This window comes from Panthera onca, chromosome C1, assembly GCF_046562875.1.
Source record: "Panthera onca isolate mPanOnc1 chromosome C1, mPanOnc1 haplotype 2, whole genome shotgun sequence".
Classification (NCBI taxonomy): Eukaryota; Metazoa; Chordata; class Mammalia; order Carnivora; family Felidae; genus Panthera; species Panthera onca.
The window spans coordinates 26327551-26340229 of NC_138346.1; the positions used below are offsets into that span (position 1 = coordinate 26327551).

At 38.2% G+C, this 12679-nt stretch overlaps 1 protein-coding gene across 1 annotated transcript in view; it reads right to left on the minus strand.

Moving 5' to 3' along the window:
* The window catches only part of CPS1 (carbamoyl-phosphate synthase 1), a 127956-nt gene that overhangs the window by 8177 nt on the left and 107100 nt on the right, over nucleotides 1-12679 (minus strand). The window contains exons 31-34 of the mRNA XM_060623367.3: nucleotides 11846-11935; nucleotides 10120-10290; nucleotides 6707-6781; nucleotides 3946-4044 (exon numbers count right to left, since the gene is read on the minus strand). Of these exons, the coding sequence (XP_060479350.3) occupies nucleotides 3946-4044; nucleotides 6707-6781; nucleotides 10120-10290; nucleotides 11846-11935 (435 nt within the window). The remainder of the gene's footprint in view (nucleotides 1-3945; nucleotides 4045-6706; nucleotides 6782-10119; nucleotides 10291-11845; nucleotides 11936-12679) is intronic.

Here is a 12679-nt window from a genome sequence, read left to right on the forward strand (position 1 = left end):
CTAGAGTAAATCATTTATTGTTAAAGGGTGTTCCAGAAAACTTCAAAACAAGACAGATTGCCTACTCATAGCAACTAAAAATAAATCCTGATGGGATGAAAGGAGGCTGGAAATACTGCAGGAAAATCAAAGATGATTTTGTTGTCATATAAACCTGCATTATGCCTTTCTTATGTTAGGAGCTAGGCCTATGGAAAGCCTCTTGTTAGAGACCCAGTGCATGTAACAGTTAAGCTGACAAGAATCCTTTGACAAAATCTAAATCTTGATTCCTTTTCCTCTTAAGTTCTAGTTATATGCAATTGATGTTATGAATATTTCAAATTCCCCAGGTAATTCGACCCATAGGATTTAACTTTGGGAGGAGCAGAAACAGAGGGTCCATGTGTGTAAAGGAGTAGGGTGGGAAAGAGAAGAGAAATAAGAAGTTAGGAAGATTGCAATATAACAAATTAGCATGTGTGTGCCCTCCCCCTCCAACACACACACACACACACACACACAACACACACACACACACACACACACACACACTCTACTAAATGTTGAGAAGTGGCTGATACTTGCTAGTAATGATTTACTATTTATAATATGTGTTAAACTACCAAAATTAAGAAAAAATGTTGCCTGGCTCAGAGTTACTTTTATCTCTCCTCCATAGTTCTCTTTTCCCCCAGTTTTCTCTTGCAACCTATTGTGAATATTAATAAGTTAAGGTATCTTCAATTAAATCTTCCTATTCATAGCAGGAAGCTCGGGCAGGGTGGGGAGATAAAGAGAAAAGAAGACCTTTACTTCAAATAAATGGGACAGGTATCGACCACCCTCCTCATTTATACATGAAGGAATAAAGCAAATTAACTGCAGCGGTGCTGGCTACCAGCGTTCTTCTGTGAGAAAAGTCTACACAGCATTAGGCTGAACAAATGAGAATCTTAAGAAATCAAAATACAGTTGTGGATTCCTTTCTTAGAACTTTATTAAGTGCCTCAACTAAATGCATCCCTTTGTATTTACTGGTCCTAATGCCCATTTATATATTAGCAGTACTTTTTTAGGTCCTTGTCAGTTCTGAAATATATATTCAAACGAGTTTATACAAATTATTTGGACCAAGCTGAATCATAGTAAAGAAAATTATTTTTTTAAGTACAATGTATACTAAAATATGGAACCTTAATTACTTCATCCACAGTTGCTATGAAGTTTGGGTAAAAGGCTGACGTTAGAGTTCATTCCATTCTATCAAAGAAGATACCCAGTGGGTTTTATAGCTATGAAATCTCTAGTTAGTATATTCTGTCATATTGTTCACTTAAATTTATGCCTATGCGTTTTTAAAAATCACTCTCAAAGAAAATCCCCCAGATAGTAACGATGGGCCAGCCAATAACTGCTGGTAATGGCGGCTCTTCCGTGCCTCCCATTTAAGTAGGTCAGAAAGTGATTCTTGTCCACCTCCTGACGATTGATTTTACCACAGCTACAAATATTTTATTAAATATAATTTTACACCAAACATTTCTTTAAATATGCTTTTTAAACTTTTTAATTAAAAGAGATACATATCTAAAGCCCAAGCATGTGCACTTATACGCAGGAAAAAAGTTATTTGCAAGAACGCGTGTAGCTGCTGGAACACTGATTTCTTTAAAACAGAATGTACTGAAAGATAAAAATTCAATGGGAAGAACCTCATTCCATTAAGAAAACTCTTTTTACCCTACACAACCCTCTTTTCCCCCCTACAAAGCAAAAAATTCAGTTCACTGATGCCAAAATCACGCAAATACTTCAGAGGGATCAAGTTAATTTTTGCTTAATATTTCCTGGAAGCCCTGGAACCAAACAAGGCACAATTTTATACATCACTGCCTTCTTAAACTGGTATTTTAAAATGTTAGCACTATTATGATTAGTTGTGAAGATGGGGACTAAGGGCATGGTCTCCTCTGAATGCCCCCAGGCCTCACATTAAACTTTAAGCCATAACTGGAAGTTGGGAAAATACTCTCATACTTGTGACTTAATAAGACTGAGTACCCATTTATAACATGATGAGTCTCTCATATGGTGTGATGTGTCTCTAAACTGCCCTTAAGCTTCACAATTACAAGTCATTTCGTTAGCCTCTGCTCTAACTGTTCACCATCTCCCTTCTGGCATCTTTATGAAGCAAAATTCCAAGTTGCTCTTTGCAGAAACTTCTCCAAAGCCACTACCCATCCAGCCTCGAGAGTCTAATTTACTGATATTAAGACACCCTAATGAGATGGTATCTATAATAATCACCCACTGACTTGAGAATACCTGGTACTGCTCGAATTATATTTGTTATTAATTTTCATGTAACCATGCAGGGTTTGAGCTTATTACAAGTACAGTAGGGGTGATATATAAGACCATCTATTGTTTTTATATGATCCAAGAATTACGAAACTCAAATGTAAGTGAATGACCAGGTGGGAAGCATTTAGTATTTTTTCAGGAAATTTATAAACAGAACAGTCTGTACATTCTTACAATAATTATTCCAAGGAGTAATAGAAGTTTCCCAGCTACCATTTTGCCCTAAGATTTCCACTTGATTTGCCATAGTAAAACAATAATGCCCTTTTAATTGCATAAAGATGCTCTCTTATAATTATTTCACCTTGCTTTGACTTAGAAGACTTTACCAAATAATAATATTTCAAGAACCTCCAGAGTGTATTGTGGGCTCTGCTGACTTTCTTAAGCCCATTAAGTTACTCATCTTCAAGAACTTTCAATTAGTCATGGAGTTTCAGACTGAGAAAATTCTTCAAATAATGCCCACATCTTCTCCAGCTTTGGATCTTTGACATTTACAGGCAGTCCTCAACTTCAAAAAGTTCAGCTTTAAAATCATGTGAAAGCCATACACGTTCAGTAGAAACCATACTTCAAATTTTGAATTTTGATCTTTTCCACGCTAGCAATGTGCAGCAGGTCAATCTTTTGGGATGTAGGGCAGCAACAGATCCCAGTCAGCCATACAACCATGAGGGCAAATAGCCAATACATTTATAACCATTCTACTTTTCACTTCCAGTAAAGTATTCAGTAAATTACATGAGATATTTAACACTTTATTACAAGTAGCCTTTGTGTTAGATGATTCTGCCCCACTGTAGGCTGACATGAAGTGTTCTGAGCACACTTCAACGTAGGCTACACTAAGCTGTGATGCTCAGTAGGGCAGGTATAGTAAATGCATGGTATTTTCAACTTGTGATGAGTTTATTGAGATATAACCCCGCCGTAAGTTGTAGATCTATAGTAGAAATTGAAATGTGAATGAATCAATGTAAGGAAGAAAGGAACAGAGGTTGGGAAGGGATAATATAGCTTCAGCTTGGAAGTATTTGGGTTTGAGACATCCAGATAGAGGTCCAACAATATAGGAGATTGTTGGAAATATAGGATGACTGAGGATAAGGATTTAAAGTTGACAGCTATGGATAGAACAGTGGATACCACAGACATGAGTTGGCAAAGGGGAAAGCCAAGAGCTAGAGACAGAGAGAAAAAGATGAGGTGAGACCCAACTTTATGGAAAGCATTTGTTCAGGGGCTAAGGAGGAAGAACAAGGAGCAGAACATCTATAACAGATATAACCAAGGAGTAGAAGAGACTCCTTTTTAAGGCATCCTAGATCCTTTTCAGAACAAATACCCTTTTCACTAGAGACTTTATCTTTCTGTTCTTTTTATTTATGCACTTATTTGTATTGCCTGCCGCAGTGAGAAAGGGAAAAACTCAGGGAACATATAGAGAACAAGTGTCCAGTTTTTCTATTAGTTGCTGTTTTCTTTAGTGAAACTTAGAACAAATCTCCCCTCTTTTATACTACAGTTAAGGTCCTTGACACAGCCACTCCTAGCCTGTGCCCAGGGGCGTGCACACAACCACAAACCACTCACCTGGATTCCAATCAGGATGCCTTTCTGGGGTATCTTAAAGCCTGTGGAAAGCATTGCCTTTAGGAAAGCTGTATGAATGCCTTCACCAAAGCAAGCCACCTGTTTGGAATAAATTAAAAAATAAAAAGAAGCCAATACTAGTCAACAACCCTTACCAAAAAAAGAAATGCAAATAGAAAGCACTTTATTCATAAACTCCTTTGCTAGATTTTATTGAGTTGCCCAAAGACCATGCAGTCTGAATCCTGGGATTAAAAGCCTGGCTGGGGCAGATGTATCTTATGTTTTTAATTAAGCATAATGAATGAATAAGCAATTCTTTCTCTATCCAACAACACTCCATGGAGCAACATAACTGGATTCTACTGTGAGTTATTTGGACACAAATCACAGCTTCTGATCCATAATGTGGTGAGTTACCAAATGTTAATATGGACTTAATGTTTAAATAACAGTATATGTTATGTATGCTATGCCACAGTGCATGAATTCATGGGTCAGTAGCACAAATGCATAACTACTGATCAATTGGTGAGTAGTCATTTTGTACAGCTTATGAGAAAGTTTTCTGAGAAATTCAATAAATGCATGAAAATCTCAAAGGACCTTTTTTAAAAATCATTTTCATAAAATGAACCCAAATATTCTGCTACTAGTTCTGAATACCACATCCATAGGTAGAACAAAACAAAACAAACAAACAAACAAACAAACAAAAAACAATTCCAAACTAACATATAATATTAGGATATGCAGAGGTTTCATGTAGGGTAATTATGCTACAATATAGCTACAAGTCAAATGGCCACCATAACTATAGAGCAAGTGGTATATTTGAGCATGATGGAAGTAGATTCTGCCATGCATATCATCATTTGGCACAGGTACAGAACCACCATTATAGTAAATAACATTGATGATGGCTAAATTCATTCTTGAAGTAAATGACTCCCTTACTGTGAAAAGGATGTTCTCATGACTATGACCTTCAGCCAACCACCAGTACCTGCTGCTTTTCACTCAACAGTGAACATTTTCTTTGGTCAATTAATGGCCAACTAGCTTAAGTAATGTCAACCTAAGTTAATGAAACCCAAATTCTAGTGATAGGACCAGGCAATCACATCATAAAAGCAGATACAACAACAAAGAAGAGTTTTCATCAATCTTCTACAAAAAATCATAGAACGTGGTCAGATATTCAAGTCAAGCTTGGGACTACCATCCCCACCTTGCCACTGAGAAAATAAAACACCCATAGCTAGATCAAGAGCTAAAGGTTTATTCAACCCCACAACAAGCCACTTGGACACTGAAAATGTCTCTTTGAAGCCTGAGATTTCACTCAGCTAGAATTATTATTCTCATTTCGGGTATGAAATAGACCTTGTAACATCACATTCAGTGACACTTGGAGGTGTGACTCTAATCATGGAAGAAGAATGATCTCTATACTTCTGAAACAGATACAACAAAGGTGAGCTGAGTTTCTAATTCTTTCATATTTTCTTATTTCCACAACTCCAATAATGTATGTCTGGAGGCAGAATGGACATAGGATTGAAAACAAGTTTACCGCACTAGAGAAAACAGCACAAAGAAAAACAGATCTCTTTCTGATCTGAACCTTGGATCCGCCCAAAACAGCCCTGCTACTGAATAACCATGGGATCGAGATGAACCTGAAGGGTATTTCCTTAAACAGCTGAGAAATGTAATGCAGGCCCATCACTTTAAAGTTAGGTTTTCTCAACTATTAAATTAAACGTAGCAGCAAAGGAGCTAAAAGAAGGTAATCTCTAATCCAAATACAAACAAGATAGCCATTTATTCCTCACTGCCTGCCATCCTGTCTCACTTGCCTTCTTGGCACAGATGCTGCTCGTAACCAGGCAACCATATAAAACATCACGTATGTATTGCAATTAAATATTTTTCTCCTTTCAGGTGTTCCTTAATAGCAAAAAAACAAGGATGCCTCACAGTCTGATGTTGCCACTCTGATGTGCACTGATGAGAATCTGAAGGTTGTAGCTAGTAAGTCTGTCATGGGCTAGGTGATTCATAAAATGTCCTGACACTGACATGTAGGGAACTCTCTAGAATCTGACAGCTCTTTACAAGAAACACAGTTCACATTCTTAAAGAAACCTTCAGCCGACAAGAGTCCCAACACAAGTGAAGAGGGACATCCAGTGGCCAATCCCATTATAGGTTTTAGATAATCCCCAGGAGGTTAAAGTTGCTTTGAAAGTTGTTCTGGGATTTTTGCATTTATCTACAGATTCCACAGTGTTTAAGCCCATGATCTTTTTAATGCTGTACAATCATTCTACATATTGCTAGTAAAAATACAACGATCTAATTTCATAGTAGCAAGTGGATGAGGGGTGAGGGTGGGAAGTACTATTACACAGAGACCTTAAAATAAAGCAGAAATACCCAGGAGATATCTACTTAGACATCTAAAGAAATATTTGGAAGCTGTGCTGCAATGTGTAATGTGGAAATGAGTTAGGACACGTATATTGTATTCACAAGTCAAATATAGGTGAAAATTTAAACTCTGGTCCATAAAAGTACAAGATTTTTCTTTAGCTGAAAAATCTTAGGCCCTTTCAGACTTACTCTGATAACAGAAGTTTGCATTCCCCTTACTTCTTAATAGCTTACTTACTGCATTATATTCAGATCATAAAACCATGGATTTCAAAGTATGAAATCTTTTAATGAAAGTGTTCAAGGATCATTAACTAGTTACCTCTCCAGTGGAAGCCATTTCACATCGCAGAATGGGGTCAGCATCCCTCAACCGGGGCCAAGAAAACATTGGAGCCTGTCAGAAACAATGGGGAGGAAAAATATGTGAGAGAAAGGTATAAAAGGAATAAGAGAGGATAAATATATTTAGTGAACGAACCGTCTCTCATAGGATTCATTTAGGCTATGGTAGACACGTAAAAACTTTCTTTGGTCCAAGCATCTGACTTGAAAAATAGCTTTAAAACTCTGTTCCAAGAATTTCTTGAGCTCTTGGCCAAAAACTTGGGTTAAATAATCACAAATTATTTCTGTAAATAGGGCCCCTGTGACCAGTCTAGGCCAGTGTTTCTAATCTGGCCTACACATATTCTTATTGGAGTGAATTCAAACAAAGTCTACTGGGCATTGGTTTCCCCAAACACAGAGTTCAAACACATTTTTTTTCTTGGTAGGCTTTTGAAACATTCCTCTTCTTTTTCTGATCATTTGAACTTGCAACAAGCAACCATGCCAGAAATGTCTGTCTGTAAGATGACTTCTAAAGCATGAAACTGTTGTTGACACCTCTTAAAAAGCTTTGAAAACATTCTGCTTCGGAACCACTTTGGCCCAGAACTCTCATATGAACTAGAACATAGATAGGAGTGTTTCCTTTTCAATTATTTTATCAGTGCAATTCACTAAGAACCTAATTCTTGTTCCTTGATATACCCATTTGTCTAGTCTGGACTATTTTTCCTTTGACTCTGGCACCCTTCTAAATTCTCCTGGGAGTTCTAGTTCAGGGTCCTTTCACTACGTCATTCTTAGTCAAGTTATTATACATTTCTGCACTCCAGCTTCTCTGTACCCTCATCTGTTGACATCCACCCACCTCACTAGGCCTATGTTAAGAGTGACTATAAATAAGTAGTTCTTTCTTTTTTAATTTTTCTTAATGTTTTTATTTATTTTTGAAGGAGAGAGAGAGAGAGAGAGAGAGAGAGAGAGAGAGAGAAAGAGAGAGACAGAGCATGAGCGGGGGAGGAGCAGAGAGACAGGGAGATACAGCATCCGAAGCAGGCTCCAGGCTCTGAGCTGTCAGCACAGACAAGTAATTCTTTTTTAAGAAGTCAAGATTCATATGGGGCGCCTGGGTGGCTGAGTCGATTAAGCATCCAACTTCGGCTCAGGTCATGATCTCATGGTTCGCGAGTTCGAGCCCCGTGTTGGGCTCTGAGCTGACAGCTCAGAGCCTGGAGCCTGCTTCAAGACTCTATGTCTCCCTCTCTCTCTCTGCCCCTCCTCCACTTGTGCTCTGTCTCACTCTCTCTCAAAAATAAATAAACACTAATAAAAATTTAAAAAGAAGTCAAGACTCGTATAAATGTAATTAGGAAAGCTGTAAACTGAAAGATACAGTGCATTTTCAAAAATGCATACCTGTCTCTCAATACCATTTTTAGCTGGCAATTGTTTCATACACAGATGTGTGTGATTGTATGTATATATCTTGTCTATGAATAAAGAAACATGAAATTGAAATTCATATATAAATTACCAGTGGAAAAATATTTTTCAGGGCCTTCTACTTATTGGTCTCAAACAAAAAAAAATCCTATGTATTTGTACCTATGTATAGTCCTATGTATTTTTACTTATGTATAATTCCTACTGAAAGCTTTAACAATTTATGCCATGTCATTAGTCTCCAGGAATAAAGTGCTACCCGTCCCCAATATAATAATGCACTATAAAACCCAAGGCATCCTAAATTATTGAGTTAAGTAAGATCAATAAATATTTTTTGATTTATAGTTTCAACTTAAAGCTTCCACTGTAAATGTCAGAAGTTGGTCTCAGCTATAACACAATTATGGTTGAGGTCACTAGTACATATAGGAATGGCAATCTTTTGAAGGCATCCAAAGAATGTAAATATCACAAAAATACATCACACAATATAAGTTAATTTCATCGTATGCTTTTTCTTTTTTTTTTTTTTTTAAACGTTTATTTACTTTTGAGACAGAGAGAGACAGAGGATGAACGGGGGAGGGTCAGAGAGAGAGAGGGAGACACAGAATCTGAAACAGGCTCCAGGCTCTGAGCTGTCAGCACAGAGCCCGACGCGGGGCTCAAACTCACGAGCCGTGAGATCATGACCTGAGCCGAAGTCGGACACTTAACCGACTGAGCCACCCAGGAGCCCCATCGTATGCTTTTTCTAAAATATTTAAATATATTTATATAATATCTCACTAATCTTCATACTTGCCCCATGAAGTAAAGGTCATAATTATAAATATTCTGTGCATTGGGGTGGCGCCTGAGTGGCTCAGTTGGTTAAGTATTTGACTCTTGACTTGGCTCGGTCATGATCCCAGGGTCATAGAATCAAGCCCTGTGATGGGCTTTGTGCTGAGCATGGAGCCTGACTGGAATTCTCTCTCTCTCTCTCTCTGTCTGTCTGTCTCTCTTTGTCTCTCTCTCTCTCTCTCTCTCTGTCTCTGTCTCTGTCTCTCTCTCTCTCCCTCTCCTTTTGCCTCTCCCTGGCTTGTGCATGTGTGCACGTGTACTCTCTCGAAGAAAATTAAAAATAAAAAAAATAAATAAATACTCTGTGCATGAGCATACTGATACATCTAAAGGAGCACAATGGCTTTGTTATTAATGTATTTTTAGGAATATACATATATATTGGAAATTAGTGAACAAATCTTAAATTTTTCTGGTCAATCTTCATAAAGGTGCCATCAATTTCATGACCTACATGGCACCACCATGAATAGCAACTGCTATTTCAACTTTTGAAGTGGAAATATTGTGCCGCTGAAGAAAGTAGGGACTAGTCAAGGTGGCCAAGGTAGTTAGAATTTAACCAACACCACAGAGTAACAATTTCCAAGATCCCTGCATTCCTGAAGCCTTGGCATAGCTCAAAAGGGGCACGATTCAAGCCTTGTCCTAACAAAATATGTCCAGAATTGCTGTTTACCAACTAAACTGACACCATCACTATGAGCCACATTAATATCGTTTATAATTCACTCAGCTAGTTGGTTTTCAAGTTATGCAATTCTAAATGATTTTTTTTTTAATTTTGAAATGGATAAAAGTTCATATAAAGTTGTCTGTGGTGCAACTGCATCGTGTTATTCAAAGGAAACATCGTAAATCCCTAGTCCAGCACTTTAGTTAGAAGGTTCATGAAGTGTCAAGATCTTTTTTTTTACTTTATTAAAAAAAATGTTTTAAGTAAGCTCCACATCTAGCGTGGGGCTTGAACTCACGACCACCAGATCAAGAGTTGCATGCTCTTACTGTCTAAACCAACCAGGCACCCCTTGAAATTATTTTTGAAGAAAAATTTTTCCTTTAATTTCCTTGAAACTTAAAAAAAAATGACTAATAGATTTTGTTTAATGTTACCTTAATTGCAACATAGTCAGCAGGAATTATGGGATGGTCCAATGTTGGAAGAGGTTTCTCGTCAATGTTCTCTTCAATCATCACTTTGGTGGCCACATCAATGAAGTCTACCCCCAGTGTTTTGGAAACAAAGGGGAAGGATCGAGAAGCTCTCAGGTTACACTCAATCACCTGGAGACATGACAAAATTAAAAAAAAAATAAGAGGATGTTGAGAGCCAATGGCAATATAAATATTCTCCCTGCCACTTGGGTTCTAGTTGTTTTTCACTGGGACCCAGCTCTTGTTTTGCCAGCCTCTGACTTCTCTTCCCACTGCTTGTACTTTTACTAACCATTTTCTTTTTAGTCACTATCTTTGAATTCTGACTTTTTTTCATCTACTTTCCACAATTTCATCCCCACACACTGCTGATAGATTTCAATGCAGAGCTCAGATAATGCCACATCCCTACCAAAAAGCCTTCACTGGGATTCCACTGGCCATCAAATTAAACTCTAGTCCTTGAAGGCCTTCTATTCCCTTGCTTCAATATATACCTCTCTACATTATCTTATACCATTTCCCTGACCCCATTTTTACGTTCTAAGTTTACCTTCCACTATTTCCCTAGAAAAATAATTTCGCTAACTAGTCACTATCTCCTAAAATATGCCAAATTTTCTCTTAGATGTTCTATGTGTAATGTCCTCTCTACCTTCCTTTACTTGTCAATATTCCAGCTATTCTTTAAGATCCAGTTTAAAATATAAAATATTCTTTGAAATCCACCTCAAACCAGGTATATGGCACCCAGATACATGTGTGGGCACATACATGTGCATACACACACACACACACACACACACACACACACACACACACAAGCTAGCAGACATGCTCTCTCTGTTCTGGGACTCCAATACCATCGATTTGCACATTCCTCCCACAAGTTATACTCTAACTTGTGTTACAGTTATCTGCAAAGTCCTCTTCTTCCCAGTCCTCACCACACTGAATATCTTTGAAAGCAGAGACTGTTGTTTACACATTGTTATTACCACCTTATGCCTTCACGTAGTAGATGCTGAACCAATAGCGGTTACTGATTGGTTACATTAAATTAATTAAGACTAGTGTAGGGGCATCTGTGTGGCTCAGTCAGTTAAGCGTCCGACTTCAGCTCAGGTCATGATCTCACAGTCCGTGAGTTCAAGCCCCGCGTCGGGCTCTGTGCTGACAGCTCATAGCCTGGAGCCTGCTTCAGATTCTGTGTCTCCCTCTCTCTCTGCCCTTCCCCTGCTCATGCTCTGTCTCTCTCTGTTTCAAAAATAAATAAAAGCATTAAAAAAAAAAAAGACTAGTCTAGTTGATTTAACTACTTTTGGTAAACAGGATCTAAAACCTCAGTGCAAGTAATTTGTGACCATTCTACATATTCAGATTATTTTATGACAGTCACTGTGTCCATCTATACTACACTGTAGAGGGCAGACAGTGAATTTCTTTCTCAGCAGATCAGAGTGCTTTATGTAACTGTGACTGACAGATCAGTGCCACCAAGGGCCTGTGTCTTCAAACAAGGCAGGCATTATATGCTGTGCAACAACCCACACTCAGACACAAATTGCAGCAGGAGTCTCAGTTGCTCTGTGATTGTGCTCATGGAGAAGATTACCAGAGGGACACAGACCGACATAAGCTGACACAGCCGTGGTGTTCTCTCAAGCACCTTGGCATTTCTTACCAAGACGTCGTTTCCTTTGACAAGAAACTGGACGTTGAATGGACCAGAGATGGCAAAGGCCTTTGCAATCTTTCGGGTAGCATCCTTCACCTAGATCCAAAGGACAATGATAGTAGTGCTAAAGAGCATACCTTAGTTGGAAAACACAATGAAAAAGCTACAGCACCTTAAAGTTAGGTTTCTTTAATTTCTCTTTAAAGAGAGCTACATCTCCACTAATAACCGTAACAATAATAATGGCAATAATAATAAGAGAAGCCACTAGTAGGCGTCTGTTAACAAAATAATAATGTGCACTAAATATTCATAACAGGCTAGCAAGGAAGAGAACACATAATTTTACAAAATTATCTTTCTGCCAAAGGTCTCTATCTAGCCACCGTTACATACTCTGGTTTTACTTTGAGGGCTAAATAATTCTTTCAGTCTGGGTGCTTCAGCACCAGAAACTGCAGTCCAAACTGTCTATTAATCTCCTGACCTACCTGCTGAGAAGAGCAGGCCCTGAAATGACAAAGCACTCAAAGCAAAGAGACCAGAGAGATTTCCTTGATGTACTTTTTCTCTTGCTCTGGACTCTACAAGGGTAGATATTATGGTCAGAAAAAAATGATGTTTCCTTGCAGGGAGGTTCTGCATGTCACATATACAAACCCCTCTATCCAACCAGAGCCAGATGGTACCCATGCAATGCCGGGGCACTGGCAGCAAGAAACGAGAGCACCTCATTCATTACTTTCACAAAAGGGATTCAGCAACTACACTGGTCATTGGAGGAAGTAGAGTCCGTGGTACATTGAACTCTGAGGGATTTGGAAAAATCTGAGTTCTTGA